This window comes from Danio aesculapii, chromosome 15, assembly GCF_903798145.1.
Source record: "Danio aesculapii chromosome 15, fDanAes4.1, whole genome shotgun sequence".
Taxonomy (NCBI): domain Eukaryota; kingdom Metazoa; phylum Chordata; class Actinopteri; order Cypriniformes; family Danionidae; genus Danio; species Danio aesculapii.
This window is the reverse complement of record NC_079449.1, coordinates 27,432,501-27,449,436: the sequence shown is the minus strand read 5'-3', so window position 1 is coordinate 27,449,436 and position 16,936 is coordinate 27,432,501. Positions and strand designations below refer to the sequence as shown.

Below are 16,936 nucleotides of genomic sequence, written 5' to 3'. Positions count from 1 at the left end.
TTTTTGATGATTTTTTTCAATTAGTTTAAAGTTCATTACAGCATGTGTTGTATGACAGGTTATTTGCTTGTAGGCCTAATTTTATAGGATACAAAATATATTTATATAATAATCAAATAAAAATCAAATGGTAGCCAAAAAATAAATGGGGCCCGTAAATTGGGTTTGCTATAGCACAGTCTTTGGGAAAATAGGACATCCATTTACAATAAGCAATCAATTTACAATAAGTTCTGAATGCATAACATGAATGCTGGTATTTGTAGCTAAGAGGATAGAATCTTGTATATGAAATATATATATTGTTTGTAAAAACAACTTAGATTTGCAGATCAGCGGGTGATCCAAGAAGGACAATCTGAGTTTAAGAAATGTTGCAAGCTTTTAGAAATAATAGTATAGCTATTTTGCTCACCTGAAAGTGATGAGATTACTGTACTTAAGTTTTTGACCATCTAATGATTTGGTGGAGAAGTGATTTGCTATATGTTATCAGATCATATTTGCTCATAATTTGGCTGTTGTTGGTGTAATTCAACTAATGAAAGGAGAAGTTACATATTCAAAGTCATAAATGATCATCTAATACTGAGATAAGATGAAATTTAAAAATATGCAATCATAAAACATCTCATTCTGAAATGAGAATCTAAAATAACGTGTAGCTTCTAGACATATAAAGACTCAACCAGCTCGCTATAACTTGGGTTCAACACTTTTAATAATCATGTTAAATCATGATGTCAAAGTCTTTTTGTGTGTGTGAATTAATTAGTTAGTTTCTCAAGATATGATGGGTTGGGTTGATGGGTGGGAATGAATTTGCCCAGAATATAGAAAAACATTTCACTGCTTAAACATGTTTCATCATTTAAAAATATTAATTGATGTTCTTCAGTGCTTCACAGTGGAAGGAGTATTCAATCTCTGATTGATCGCCTAAAGGAAATGTAGGATGTTATCATTCATATCACAGCACACTTACACATTAAATAAATCTAAATAAACATTGCATCGCATGATACAAAAAAAAAATTCAGCAATAGCATAAATCATCTTACTTGTTTGGTAGTAATCATACACTTTGACCACAGCTGGCTTGAGATTCTTAACTGGTAGAACCTGTTTCATTTGTATCTGGTAATTCATTGCAACATTTTTAGGGATCTGCAGGAGGACACAACCTCATCAGTTACCGACAAAATGGATTTAATAAATTTGATTGAACCAAAATGACATCAAATCATTTGAATGTTACTGTTCTCTCACCTCCTTCAGATACACAATGACATGATCATCTTTGGAATCGACCCGCTCCACAAGTGATACATACGTTCCTGAAGTACCAAGCTGTAAGAAAAAAAAGAGCAGGTCAGTTAAGGTCTTAACACTGATGTCTAGAGATTTTATCTATGCTTGATGTATCATCAAACACACCGCAGATGTATCAGCTGTGAATCCAGATAACAGTTTGATGTCTACAATGGCCATGTTAGTCTTTTCCTCTGGCCCACCATATCTGGAAATCAGCAAATGGAAATGGTTAGTTAAAAGCTTTTATTGTAATAAAAGTGGTCTAAAAGTAGTTGGCTGTTCATTCCGCAGTGGCGACCCCTGATAAATCAGGGACCAAGCCAAAGGAAAATGAATGAATTAATGATTGAATGAATGAAAATGAGAAATAAGCAACAGTCATGTTCAATATCAATCATAATCATACTCTAGTACAGTGTTTCCCAACCCTGTTCCTGGAGGCACACCAACAGTACATATTTTGGATGTCTCCCTTTTCTGACCCATTAACTTCAGGTGTTGGAGTCTCTTCTGATGTTATGATAAGTTGATTCAGGTGTGTTTGATTAGGGAGAGGCTGAAAATGTGTACTGTTGGTGTGCCTTCAGGAACAGGGTTGGGAAACACTGCTCTAGTATTGTGGATTACTTTCATGTCTATTCTTACTTGACAGTGAAGTCGAAGATGAAATTTTGTCCCAGTGCTTCGCAGTCTCCTTTAATTATAGCATCAATGCTCAATGTTTTAGCTTCAGTAGGAGTGGGAATGTTGTAGAACTGAGCCATCTGAGTCAGTCAAAACAGATAAATATGTTCATAAACAATCTCAAAGCAGAATAACCCCAAAATGCCATAAGAGAAGGTGAGTAAATGAAGGTGACACTGCAGACCTGTACAGACACACAGGCTGAGCCCTTGACTTCAATGCTGTATTTTCCTGGCACATTGGCCAGCTGCTTCTCCTGGTACAGTAACTTGTTGTCCTGATTGACATCAAAGCGGTGAGAGTCTCCTGCTGACTGTACAGTCACTGTGCTGGAGCCGTCAGGGCTGAACACTTTGGTGGCGTACAAAGACAGAGCCTGAAGAGCCACCACTGTGTCCTGGGAAAGAAATGAGTTCAGTCATCTGACAATTTTAGCCATTCAGCAATAATGTGTTTGATTTGAGGAACCTGTGTGGAGGAGAATCCTCCATAGGCATTCTGCTGCTTCACAAGCCAGCTGACAATCCTGTTAGCAAAGCCCAGATCAGCTGGAGTGAGTGAATCTGCAGTGAGAACAGCTAGCAGCACATATGAGCTGATCTCCACATCCAGAGAATTAGAGTCATCAGCAGATGCAGACTGAGACCAGTGGACAAGAGGACCTTTAGGACACAAAAGACAAACTCAACCAGCAGGACAAAAGCAACAGTGCAGTGCAGAAAGTCATCAGAAAGCAATCTCTTACCGTCTGAAATAGCAAGATCCTCCAGTTTGTTGAAAAGCTGCTGTCGAGTGTTGGTGTCTCTAGCCAGACTGAAAGTGTAGGCCAGCAGAGCAGTGGTGTAGGTGTTTTTGACGTCCTCAATGACGGACCTCAAGCATGAAAAACCTTTAGTGATGACAGGATCCTGAGACAGAAACAGACAAACAGATGCTGCTAGTGTCATTTTACTTTGAGTTTATACTGTGTTTCCTTAAGATGAACTTACTGTGACTGGAGTTTCCAGTTCAAGCAGTGATGCAGTAATGTAGGCCGTCATGGTCACATTATCATTCACTCCACCCTATGATAGAGAAGAATTTGGCATAAGGCAACACAATCAATACATTTATGTTAATTTAGACACACATTTTGTTGACTTGATAAATCATAAATGTTTGAAAGAGAAAAGTTTAAAAGTAAAATCAAAGTTTTCTAGTTACTAGATTTGTTTCTAGATTTTTGTTATGGTGATAGACAGACAGACAGACAGACCTTCATTCTGTTGTTAAAGAGTCTTCCCTGTTGGATAAAACAGCCGTCTGAATCCCGTCTGCTTAATAACCAATCCTTTGCACTCTGAATAATTTGTGGATCAATAAATGTGTATTTCTGAGCTTTGCCAAAAGACCTCAGGACAAAGGCAGTCAACCTGGTAGTGTGGAAGTTTTAATTATTTAGAATATTTCCTTGATGTTAATTTTGCTTTAACAAAAGAGTGAAACTATATATACCATGTATTCCCATCACCATAACCAAATGTGCTGTATGCCCCATCAGAATGCTTGTAGTTCAGTTGTCTTTGGTATCCTGTTTAGTGGCATAATGGTTAATGCTAGTTAATGCTAAAACTGATTGTGTCTGACATTCAGCTTTGTTGAGAAATAAATAAATACATTTTCCATCTCAGTAGTTTCTTATCATGACTGATGTGTCTCACCGCTCTTAAGGAAGCTGCTGGCTTTCTCTCGGATGGCTGATGTGAGCTGCTTTGTGTTCTCCAGATACTGCAGAATGTAAATATTAGGAGAAAGAACAGCCATGTTTTGTTCTCCACAGCCGTACGGCATCCGTAATAATCCATGAAGATTCTGCAGCGCTCGACCCAATATGTCTCCTGCAAACCAAACACATTTTAGAAATCCAAACACAAGCTCCTCGTTTCTGTTTCTGTATGTGAATACAATAGTAACTGGATGCAGCATTTATGATACAAGCTGAGATTGCACTTGTCAGAGATGCAGTGTCCGACACAATGCATTCAATGGAGCTAGTGACGTCATTTTGATGGGTAGGGTTAGGTGAGTCCACTAAAAATCATTGCATGCAGCTCAGATTGCATCAGCACCAGGTCTGCATCCAGACACCTCTCTGTAAATGTTACCAATGACTGAAACAGAGGATTTTGCTGATCCCTCTATCACATCTTTAGGAATAGTCAGATCCACTTCCTCTGAGAGACTGTCACCTGTCAATCAGAGAGGCAGAGACGCATCAGTCATCAGGAGTGTAATATTTCAAAATAATATTTAGTTTCAATCACAACTTCCAATAATAAGAAAGTAGCGCCACAATCAGAAATTATTCTGTTTTAACCACTTGGGTAAGAAAGAAAATCAGCCGTTTTAAAATGAGATTTTTCAGTATTGTCACATATTGTAGACATGATAGTATTATTAACATGGTTCCTCCAAATTGTGTAGTCCTTAAATTGAATGTGTGTTCTCAATATGTAATTTTGATACTGCATGCTAATTTACTTATTTGTGCAGAATCCGAGTTTCTTGAGGCAACATTTATATAAATTGGAAAAAGCTTCTTTGCTTGATACTCTGAAAATATTGAATGCAAGCAAAATGTTTCCTGCATTATCAGTGCTTGTACACCAAAATATCTGACTAATTTGTAGAACCCACCCTTTGGACACAGTAACCAGCTCTTGGTCTCTGTCTTTTCACTTCCTTCAGCCTGCAGCATAAAAAAATAACACAAACAACATTAGGATCAATGGTAAATGATGTCTGAGAGTGATTTGACAGAAACTGACCTGCACAAGCAGACTTCGTGTGACGATGTCAATGCGTCCTCTCTCTGGCACACTCACAATCTCATTATCACAAACAGTCTGGGACGCCTCTGCCTCTGCACTGACTGTAATATTCACCACTCCTGCAACACAAGACATGTACGTGAAGATACAGCAGACGGAAACACTGAGAAACAATGATTCAGACGGGACAAGTCACCAAGAACAGAAGGAGTGAGGGTCCATTTAAAGGTTTTTCTTCCATTAGCACAGAGACAGGATGAATACTGATCATCGGAGGAGGCTTTGAGAGTGTAGTCTGAGGAAGGAGCTGGACTCACTTTAACCTGTCAATCAAGCACATGTGATTAGTGGAATATTTGATCTGATTGGATCAGGCTGAGTCTGAAATCTCACCATGATGCATTTAGACAGATAGTTGAAGACAGTGGCCTTGAGCTCAAAGATCTCTCCACGGATGATGGAGTAAGGCAGAGAGAGCTCCAGGAAGAAGGGCTGGAAAACTGTCAGCTGAGCAGGAGGAGCCAAACCCAGACCTGTGGAGGACAGACAGAAGGCCTCCGTCTCCCAAGAGGTGATGGTGTCAGGAACTGTGACAGGAATCTCAGCTGATCCAGAGTCTCTGTGGTGCAATAATAATAATAATAAGTCTGTTATTCTTTCTCAACAATTGAGCAACATTTGGTTACATATGTAAGTCTGGAATTTGAGGGATTTATCTGCATTCTGTCTGGGCACGAATTTGCAAACTACAAACAAATTTTTTTTTGTGTACAGCCATTCTATGTTTTGTGCAATTATGATACCAAGTCAATCCTCTTCAGACACATTTATGTCACAACAACAACAACAATATTGGGCTATATGCATGTAAGGTTTATGCAAAAAAATACAGACAAAGTGAAAAAACATCTTGTTTATCAACTCATTCATCAATTAAAACATGTCAGAGCCACGAATCTCTCCCTCAAAAAACTTTTAACAGGAATTGAGAGCAGAGCAGGCAGGACTCAGGATTCAGGATTAGTACTGTTATGACTCCATTTCATGCTACTCTCAAGAGAGGGTCCATTGAAATAATTTACAGACCCGCTTGGCCCCCACTCTGGGCCCCCTAAATTTGGATGCATATTTTTGTGTCAAAACGGCACAGAAGCAAGATCAGCCATTGGTGGCAGATTACTGAGATAACACTAAGGCCTTTCGCCTGCGCAGTTGTTGTCGCCTGTTGCGCACTACTTCAACTAGTTTAGTTTTGCCTACATTCGTTTTTGATTTCAGTCGTGACAAAGCACTTGTCATCAACACATGATTTATTACAACACGTTTTTAAACATAATAGTTTAACTAACTAATTTATAATAACTTCTTTTTTTATCTCTCCCATGGTGGTGACAGTCAATGCAAACAATTTTACTAGTTATTTTGCAAGATAGTTGTATTCTGACAAAGTCCCTTTAAGTACTCTATAGTCTTTGATTCAGATTTAAGTGTAATTTAAGAATAAAGTGTAATGTAAGACTTCACTAGGTTATCTTTTAAAGTTTACAGGTGTAAAAATGAACCTTGCTGTACTTGAATGTTAGAAATGTGTTATCCTACAATACAAAGTTACTTGCCAAATAAATGAACATGGAAGATTATTTTGAGTTTAAGTTATTTAATTGGCTTGTTTATGAAGACAGGGCAGCACGGTGGTGCAGTGGGTAGCACAATCACCTCACAGCAAGAAGGTCGCTGGGTCAATTGGCATTTCTGTGTGGAGTTTGCATGTTCTCCACGTGTTGGCGTGGGTTTTCTACGGGTGCCCCAGTTTCCCCTACAAGTCCAAAAGCATGTGGGATATGTGAATTGGGTAAGCTAAATTGTCCGTAGTGTATGTGTGTATGAGGGTTTCCAGTGATAGGTTGCAGCTGGAAGGGTATCCGCTGCGTAAAACATATGCTGGATAAGTTGGTGGCTCCTTCTGCTGTGGCGACCCCAGGTTAATAAAGGCACTAAGCCAAAGAGAGAATGAATGAATGTTGAAGACTGCAGAGTGATGCATAAAAAATTACTTTGAATAATTGCTTAAGTAGTTTGTGATGTATGTTAATAGTGTGCCCCCTAAAAGTACAAGTTGAACAGTGTAGCAGCCAGCTACCCTTACAATGATCTGCTGGGGATAGTTTCCAAACAGGAACTCCTAGGTAAGAGATTGCAAAAGAATTTAGGAAATACTGGCAGCAATATAGTTTACGGATGCCAGGACTTCAAATTAGTCTGTCAGTTGATAAATAAAATAAAGCAGCGTATTTCTCCAGCGTATTTAATTTCACCTAGGTGCCAAAATGAAGATGATGCATTGAAGATACAGTGCATCTGGTAAGTATTCATAGCGCTTCACTTTTTCCCACATTTTGTTACAGCCAAATTCCAAAATGGATTAAATTAATTTATTTCCTTTAAATTCTTCACATAATACCCCATAATGACAATGTGAAAAAAGGTTATTTGAAATTGTTGCAATTTTTAAAAAATAAAATAACCCTGAAAAATCACATGTACATAAGTATTCACAGTCTTTGCCGTGAAGCTCCATATTTAGCTCAGGTACATTCTGTTTCAACTGATCATTCTTGAGATTTTTCAGCAGCTTAATTGGAGTTCACCTGTGATAAATTCAGTTGATTATACATGATTTGAAAAGGCATACACCCAGGGTTGACAGTACATGTCAAAGCACAAACCAAGCATGAAGACAAAGGAATTGTCTGTAAACCTCAGAGACATGATTGTCTCGAGGCACAAGGCTGGGGAAGGTTACAGAAAATGTTCTGCTGCTGTGAAAGTTCCAGTGAGCACAGTGGCCCCCATCATCCATAAGTGGAAGATGTTTGGAATCACCAGGACTCTTCCTAGAGATGGCCGGCCATCTAAGCTGAGTAATCGGGGAAAAGGGGCCTTAGTCAGGGAGGTGATCAATAACCCGATGGTCACTCTGTCTGAGCTCCAGCGTTCTTCTGTGGAGAGAGGTGAAACTTACGGAAGGAAAATCATCGGTGCAGCAATCCACCAATCAGGCCTGTATGGTAGAGTGGCCAGAGAGAAGTCACTCCCTGCCTGGAATTTGCCAAAAGGCATCTGAAGGACTCTCAGACCATAAGAAACAAAATTCACTAGACTGATGAGAATAAAATGAACTCTTTGGAGTGAATGTCAGGCGTTACGTTTGGAGAAAACCAGTCAGTCATCGCTCATCACCAGGCTAATACCACGCCTACAGTGAAATATGGTGGTGACATCATCATGCTGTGGGGATGTTTTTCAGCAGCAGGAACTGGAAGACTAGTCAGGATAATGGGAAAGATGAATGCAGCAATGTACAGAGACATTCTGAATAAAAACCTGCTTTAGAGTGCTCTTGACCTCAGGCTGGGGCGACAGTTCATCTTCCAGCAGGACAATGGCCCAAAGCACACCATCAAAATATCAATAGAGTGGCTTCACAACATCTCAGTGAATATTCTTGAGTGGCCCAGCCAGAGGCCAGACCTAAAACCTATTGAACATGTCTAGAGAGATCAGAAAATGGCTGTACATCGTTGCTTCTCATCCAACCAGATAGAGCTTGAGAGGTACTGCAAAGAGGAATGGGCAAAAACTCCCAAAGAAAGGGGTGCCAAGCTTGTGGCATCAAATTCAAAAAGACTTGATGCTGTAATTGCTCAATACTTTGTTGATACACCTTTGGTAGCAAAGGCTGTGAATACTGATGTACATGTGATTTTTCAGGCTTTTTATTTTTAATAAATTTCCAACAATTTCAAAAAAATCTTTTTCTCACATTGTCATTATGGGGTATTGTGTGTAGAATTTTGAGGAAATAAATTAATTTAATCCATTTTGGAATAAGACTGTAACATAAAAAAATGTGGAAAACATGAAGCGCTATGAATACTTTCTGGATGCACTGTATGCGTTGATGGCAAAATGCACCAATTATGGTTCACATACCCCACTTCAGCAAGTTCCCAGATCCATGTTTCTGGAAAGACTGTCCTAATTGTCACTGATGGAGAATGTCCATCCGGTCCATCAATGCCAGCCATTCCTTGAGCAAACATTACTGGTACTGGAGCATACTGACGATACAGCACTGAAAAAAGTAATATTTGGCATTAAGATACAGTTATGTGTAACATATCAAAATAATCAAATCTATATACTGTCATAGAAAAAATATCAAATAGGCGAATAACACAGATTATTTTAATGCAGATTTTAATTTATACATTTCAATTTATTTAATGTTTTACATTTAAGTTAGTGTTCTAAGTCTTTTGAATGATATTTAATGTTGGTGTAATAACACTGACTCAGTCTGAAACTTCTAAAACATGATTACAACTGGAACTGGGCATGGACATGTCTTTCTTTACAATACACTTTAAAACAAACAATGATATATTTAAATGTTAAAGCATAAACAGGAATAACAGTACATATACCTATATTTTTGTGATAAGTCAAGCCTCTGTATGACAGACACTCAGGGACTCGCACAGCCAAATTTGTTGCCATTTTCAGCCCCACACTCTGTTAAAGGATAAACAAAGTTCAGTTTAAATGAAATACAGAATGAGGAGGGCTTTGAGAATTTACTTTTGAAAATGCCGCATTTTCTCTCTCAGACATAATCTACAGCAGGGGTTTTCAAACTGTCGGCAGCACCTATTAAGGGGGGCGCGAGACACTGAGGTGTGCACTTGAGTAAATTATGATGACGATTTCACTAGGTTTGTGTTCACTAGAGGGAATAATGTGATTAATGTTAGCTCCACTTCTAACTATCAGGCACTAGTTAATGCGTTCCAGTAAAATATATACAAATAAAATGGATCGGGTGCTTTTTAAAATGAATGACGGTGAATGAAAGTCAAACCGGTGAGCCGTCTGACAAAAAAGTGCCCATCTGGATCTTTCACTTAATTTGAAGACTACTGACTACGTTTAAATGGACATCAGTAATAGTTATTTGCCTTAATCTGAATGAGACAATAATATAATTAATTGAAGTGCTTTTTGAAGGTTGCGTCACCAGGCTATTCACGTTTCCTGCAGTTTCACATAATTTTGGGTGTTTCATCTTCAATTGGTCTTGTTACAAAATGCGACGAAAAGTCCTACATGACAGTAATTGTTTGACTGTAATTGTAATCCATGTGGTACCTTTAAGCTTTCATAGGTGTTGTCTGTCAGCACAGATCGACGAGGTCTTACATACAGACATGCCTGCTCATCTTCAACACTGTAAGGATAATATGACACCGACTGAACTGGCAGCAGGTTGAAGATCTGCAATGAGACCACATTCACACACTGTCAGTCAGATTACTAATTCTTTCATGGATTTTCCAAAAACTGAATATCAGATGATGGATTATGGCAGACATATCTAAATTAGGTCTTTTTTCACAAAATTCATACTGTAGATTCCTATGACAAAGACAAATACTTTTTAAAAATACCGATTCTTAAAGCATCTACACCTTGTCAGCATCCAGACGTTTTCCTGACTCCAGGATCAAGACGCTCTGATCTACAGCACTGAGGCCACACAGTGAACCAGGCTGGGCAGAAAGCTGGAGAGTGTTTTTCTCACCAGGAACTGCTTTAGCAGGAGAAAACTGCAGAGAAACCTGTGACAATAGTGAAATAGGATTTATTTTAGGACTCAAACAGACACAGAGATTATTTTTAACCTGCTGCAATACATACCTTATTACCAAAACATTTTTCAGTGTCTAGTCTTTTGCTAGCAGCAATAATATTTTCACTGGGCAGAACACAGTACACCAGAATCTGCATTTCAGGAGCCACATCTGCACCAACAGACAGTTTGAAGGACATTGTGCCACTAGCTACTCCATTAGAAGAAGACTTCACTTCAACCTTCTCATATCCATGATGAACGATCGCTCCTCTGGACAAGACCTGAAACAGACAGACGACACTCTGATAAACAAAATTGTAAAGAAAAAGCCATCACTGTAAGAATGAGCACATGTACTCACCATATAGACAATGTCAGTATTGAAGTCTTCAACAGTCTCTCCAACAAAGTAATACTTGACGGTGACTGTAATCTCAGTGTCACACTTTAATGGCTGCTCAATATTCTCTATAATCAGTTCACTTAATGTTGGGGAGTATGGAGCAGCGATTTGGAAGAGTTGAACATTTTTTTTATCTGTAGAGAAGTAAGGTGTCATGTAGCCTTGATAACGGGTATCTGGATACACGTTTGCCTGAAAAGAATTAGAAATAAGTTGACTGTTGCTACTAAAGCCTTTAGGGAACATTAACTAAAACTAGATGAATACAAACTCTTACAATCAGAGAAATGTCTTCTTTAGAAAAACTAGATGTATTAAGAGAGAAGCTGGCCAGTCCATCACTGTCTGTAGTGAGATTTAGGAGAAGTTTGGAGGACCAGTTTTCACCCTCTAAAAGATAAACCTCTTTGTTTGGAATTGGAGCATCTTTAAAATCGGAAAGTTTAATCTGTTGAAAAAAAGATCGTGTTCAGGAATATAATCATGAAAATTTATATTTTTGCATATATTAAATGACATTAAACTGAGACAAATAGGTTTCAGACTTACTTTTCCTTCGATGACTGATCCATGTTCATATGTTTTGGGCAGGTCAATAAGTGTGACTTTGCCAATTTCATATGTGAGAGGTACAGATTCAGATTTAGCCATGGTGATCTCTGTAATAGTAAAATATAGCAAATTAAACATTCATATGTACATTAAAATAAATTAAAAATGAGAGTTAATAAATTCAGATAAAGATCTGACCAAACCCAACAGCTCACCTGTTCCTTCTTCTGTAACCACTGCCTCAACGTGAAAAGAATTCTTTAGTCTCTCCTTAAATGTGGAGTTCAATAACATTGATAAACCGAAGTTATGGATGGCACAGCCAGTCTTTGTTATCTAATTTAAATGAATAAAAAAATAAATATAGCACATTAACTGAAGTGTGGTTTAAATGGACAGAAGAAGGAAAAAATGTTGTGAAGTGCAGTTCAGCTAACATACCTCAATGGTTTCCTCTAAACACAATGGAAAGACAACAATGTAGGGCAAAGAATTACGGCACACTTTTACCCATGATTTACCAGGAACAGGCTGTCCATAAGTGTATCTGTAAAACAAAACGTTCAAGCAATGAATATACAACCCAGGGTTAAGTAAAATAAAAAAAACAATATTCTATGGTAACTGACCCCAGAGAATGCACTTAACAATTAAAGTAACACAATTTAACTATAAAGAAGAGAAATAAACCACTCACTTTGCGCAAACCTCAATTAACAGTTCCTCTTCAACAGCACTCACTTTATTTGGTCTTTTTACTGTAACTTCAAACTTGGGCAAAACTAGAAATCAAGAATCAAGTATTATAACAACTTAATAAACAACAATATAATTTAAATTCTGTGACATGACATATACCAAGTTATTCCCTTTTATGACTCACCGTATTTTTTCACCTGAAAATAATGTGAGATCATTATTTCCCCAATAAAAGCCTTCAGCTGGTATGAGCCTTCACGACATTCTGGGTTTAGTTCATATGAACGCTGCAAAATCCACCTTGTTGAGGAAACATTTGTCCATTGACCAATCCTGTTTTCACGACTGTCCTATTTAATACCAAAAACACAATCTATTTAGTCACACGGTCAACAAAACATCTTGACCATTAATGAAGAAATATTCAAAGCACAGTAATTGCTTTGTAATGACTTTACAGAAGATCTTATGTTCTTACCTCAAGCACGATAATACTGTACTGTAAAGGAGATTTAAAAAGGAGTTCAATAATTTATAATAGATATTTAGAGGATTTAAATCCAACATAAAACATGTCATACCTGCTGATCAACTGGTGCAAAGTTTGAATCCATGGTAACAACTCTGAAGTTCACTTTGAAAACATAAAAATGTGTTATAGCCCCCGCTAATCTCCCAAGGACATTTAAAGGCAATCCTTACAGTGGAGAAAAAAGTATTCAACATGTCGTGTTTTTTAGGGAAAAATATTCAAAAAGCAGCTGTTGACATGAAATTGAAGCAGATTTTGGTAAAAACCCAAACAATACATCATCATTTTCATCTGCTTATCTGGGGCGGAGTCGCGGGGGCAGCAGTCTTAGGAGAGAACTCCAGACTTTTCTCTCCCCAGACACTTCCTCCAGCTCCTCCGGGGGGAACCAGAGGCGTTCACAGGCCAGCCGAGAGACAAAGTCCCTCAAGCGTGTCCTGGGACTTCCCTGAGGTCTCCTCCTAGTGGGACATGCCTGGAACACCTCCCTAGGTAGGAGTCCAGCAGGCATCTGAAACAGATGACTGAGCCACCTAAGCGGACTTCTCTCGATGCGCAGGAGCAGCGGCTCTACTCCGAGCTCCTCCCGGGTGACAGAGCATGGAAGCATGTTCTCCCCAGTGTCATCTGAGAAGGGAAGCTTGGTGAGATACAAGTAGCTATTGGTGCTTGGTCGTCTCCACCATCCAATGCGAGAGTTATTGCAAGGAGATCTGATGACCCATACAACGAGTGGCCCATGTATTGAAAAAACTGATCATTCTTCCTAAATGATCATGTAATGACTTAATGCTCATACAGGATAGAAAGTATGCAAAGATTAATGTTTTTCGCTCTCATGAAGGATTGGCATCTTCTCATTTGATGATGTGATGAGTGCTCCTTGAGAATGCTTTTTCCCAGTACAGACGATGCAACACATATGGGTGCTGCACAAGATGAGGGAGGAATGGGATACTGTGCTTCTGGTCATGCTGAACTGGCTTATCTACCTGTGGTTTCTGGACATACTGGAGCTCACAAGAGCTCCCCATGCCCAGTTCTGTTATGATGACACCTGTTATCTCAAGGCACTGGAAATTGTATAGCACCCCAAGCCAGAGATATGGAATTTGCATGTTTGTGACAGGCAGACATTGAATGTGTCACAGCGGGTTTTGGATATAGCTGCAGAAGCAAAAGCCCTATTCCAAGCAGAAAGGTTGCGCTGAAAGGTTGTGCTTAATGGTTTAAATGGACACAAGGCATCTTATTTAAAGGTGAATGTGACTTAGTTCAACTTTTCACCCTAACATGGCAGCTAAGCAGGATCTGTCTTTGGTGCTTATCACACTTTCTGAGTCACTCTTTGATCTAAAGTGTTCTTATTTAGGCAGTGCTTTACCCACACTCTTGTGTTTTCAAAGCTGTTAGTGATGGACTCTCATTCTTATCTATTTTTAAACTTATCTGGTTCTCTATTCTGTTTACAAGTTTGCAAATACATTTAACTGCTTACAACAAACTTTTAATATCTGCAGGGTTTTGTAATGTGTATTTTTGACCCTGATGTCCTATACTGCTACTTCAGCTCATCGTATGATGATAACATGCTTTACTTAATGTATGTTACATCAGTTGTGGTCAGGGTAAGATGTCAGTGACACCAGGATTATTTACAAAAATTTAGACTTTGAAACATTCACAACTCACCAGTCTGTCCAGGCATATAGATGGGTTTATCAGTCTGGATAAAGGTCAGAGGATCGTAAGATTTGAACATGACTTTTCTCTCCTCAGTCATCTTGAAGGACTCTCCCTGAAGTTCAACCTTGATTTTCTGCACTGATTCTGCTTCTGCTAGAGGAGCCTGATGAGAAATAAAGTCTTGCGTTTACAACTTCTGTAACAGACGGCAACTTTTCTTCAAAAAAGCAAATGTTTACAATTGTATTAGATTCATTTTATTGTGCAAAAGACCTTGAAGTTAAAGCAGCGGTGAAACTCTTGCTCAGCTTTCTCCTGCAGCAGTAATGTGCTCTGACTCCCATCAACCAGATAAATGTTCATGACTAGGCTTTCATTGGGCTTCAGAAGACTTGCACACAGTTTGGCCTCAGATCCTGACTCAATCACGGCAGGAAAAGTCACCATGAAAGATCTTTTGAGAGATAATAATTGTTAAATAAACATGTTTCTCATGCATGCAGTAAGCCTATCAAACAGCGAACATATACTGTGCAACACAGGTCAGTTTGGATAAATCCAAAAGAAATCAAGACATCCTACATATAGTGGCTAATGATATAGTTGTCAGGATTTTCAGTGGAAAGCCACACCAGAGGAAACTCCAAACATCACCTCAGCCACTTACCTGGACTACACGTACCAGAATACTTTGCACCCACACATCTGATTCAATTTATTTAAAACTCACAGCTGCAAGACATTACACACACTATATTAGCACCACTTTCACTCACACTCAGTGCTCAGTTTTGTATGCACTACCAAATATTTAATTGTCTCTATTTTTGTCTTTTTCTTGCCCAGTTTTGTTTTTATTGCATTTTGATTTGTTTGTCTGCCTGTTAACCACTCTCCATTAAAATAAAGCTGTGTTTGGAACTTCACCACTTTAACCATCACCCCATTCATAACAACAGTAAACAGTAGCAAACCCTTTAGTAGTTTCCTACAAAAAATAAAGTGGCTTCAGTTTTTTCATTGAAAATTCTATTTAAAACTGGAGGATTAAAAAAAATAGTTTTGATAAATGTAAAGCATTTACTGTAAAGCATTGCTATCATCATCATATTTTGATGACACAATTTTAAATAAAAATATCAATTTAATTTTTATATTATTCAAATATACACAATAAAAGGGACTAATTTGAAGGAAAATGAATGAATGAAATAATGTACACAATAGTAAATAACTGCCTTCCTCTAAGAAAAAAAAAAAAAAAGTGTTAAAACTTACGTCTCTGCTGCTTCTCCATGGGCACAGATTGAGAGGAAAAAGATCAGGAGGAGCCCTTTCCAACAACAGCTAACATTCAGAGCCATGATGACGAGTGTGCAGGCCATGAGATGAACTGAGCTGTCCCTTATAAAGAGACTCTGCTGCTGAAGGAGGCCCTTAAAAAAATATTGATCATTTGATTAATGATTCAACCAGCTAATGTAGTTTAAATGCCTGTGCGAATGCACATTTGTTGATTTAAACAAAAGAAAAGGAGTTTTAAAAAGCACTGAAATTATAGATTAAAACTTACAAATGTTTAGTCGTAAGCATTTAAATGAACATTCAGTGTGAGTTTCTATGTTGATGTTCTAACAGGTAAATCTTAATTTTAAAAGAAAGGTTGAGGCATTTAATTTGTCAAATAACATGCAAGCCCTTAACTGAAATATTTACATAGACTCAAAAAAGGATTTTATTTTATTACTTATTTGAAATGAGCTGAGCCAGCACAATTTGTTTGGTGTTGTTTTGGCACAACCTAATTGTTTTATGTTCAATCTACTTCAATTTGAAAAATGGATAATTTGAAGGAATTGTGTGGAGCCCAGCATTTTACAGTGTAGAAAGCATAAACATGTCCTGAATACATAACCTGACTCTTAACTTAATTTACATAGAAATACACAGCTACTGACCTTTGACCAAAACAAATATTGGGCTCTGATAACTAACATCCAAAATCACATATTACACCCACTCAAAGTGAGTGGGCGAGTTACGGTAGCTGATGTTTTCATTTGTAGGTTCTCTAACAACACAGTCAAATATTTTCGAACCAGGAGCAATTACCCGAATCTGTGATATTAAATGTATATTTAAAAAGACACTTGCTTATTCCTCAGATTATATGGAATAATTATTTTATGATCCAAAGAGACATTCAGTTTTATAGACAGAGATATATAGCAACGAACTGTACTTAACTACTGAAAGGCTGTATCTGTATTCTACTGGAGTATTGTTTTTTTTCTCCTACTTCCATTTTTACTTAAGTACATATTTTCGATGAGTTTAATACTTTTACTCTGCTAGATTTTTTATGTGCTGCATCGTTACATGTTACTAGGGGTGTCAAATTTATTGATATCAGTTCAGTAATAGATCATAATTGGTAACTACGTACTGACATCATTTATATCCGATGCGCGATGTCGCAATACTATGGCGAAGGAGGCTCTTACTACAATGAAGGCAGCACAGCACACGAGCCGCTATTTCACTACTACGGAGAAATGCTGTAA

The 16,936-nt window shown here is 38.0% G+C and overlaps 1 protein-coding gene across 1 annotated transcript; it reads right to left on the bottom strand.

The window, feature by feature from the left end:
• Positions 1-703: 703 nt before the first annotated feature.
• LOC130241993 (alpha-2-macroglobulin-P-like) lies at positions 704-15,763 on the bottom strand. Its single transcript, XM_056474014.1, has 34 exons — positions 15,651-15,763; positions 14,646-14,826; positions 14,379-14,535; positions 12,736-12,788; positions 12,633-12,653; positions 12,339-12,504; positions 12,153-12,237; positions 11,897-12,002; positions 11,671-11,791; positions 11,453-11,562; positions 11,181-11,351; positions 10,862-11,095; positions 10,566-10,781; positions 10,337-10,486; positions 10,017-10,142; positions 9,296-9,383; positions 8,802-8,943; positions 5,202-5,427; positions 5,005-5,131; positions 4,806-4,927; positions 4,675-4,726; positions 4,143-4,226; positions 3,699-3,875; positions 3,493-3,568; positions 3,254-3,410; positions 2,988-3,062; positions 2,744-2,906; positions 2,467-2,660; positions 2,183-2,395; positions 1,960-2,078; positions 1,438-1,519; positions 1,270-1,350; positions 1,062-1,167; positions 704-939 (listed from the first exon to the last, which is right to left on the bottom strand). Exons 1-34 carry the CDS (start codon positions 15,755-15,757, stop codon positions 881-883), a joined length of 4,347 nt encoding a protein of 1,448 aa, XP_056329989.1. The 5' UTR covers positions 15,758-15,763; the 3' UTR covers positions 704-880.
• Between the last annotated feature and the right edge of the window lie 1,173 nt (positions 15,764-16,936).

Bases quoted from the DNA above. Each gene is read 5' to 3' on its own strand.
- LOC130241993 (XM_056474014.1), bottom strand. From the start codon at position 15,757: ATGGCCTGCACACTCGTCATCATGGCTCTGAATGTTAGCTGTTGTTGG. The intron at 10,487-10,565 runs GTATGTATTGCA...CTATTGTCACAG, and splicing joins AAAAATGTTTTGGTAATAAG to GTTTCTCTGCAGTTTTCTCC. The intron at 3,569-3,698 runs GTGAGACACATC...GCCACTAAACAG, and splicing joins CAGCAGCTTCCTTAAGAGCG to GATACCAAAGACAACTGAAC.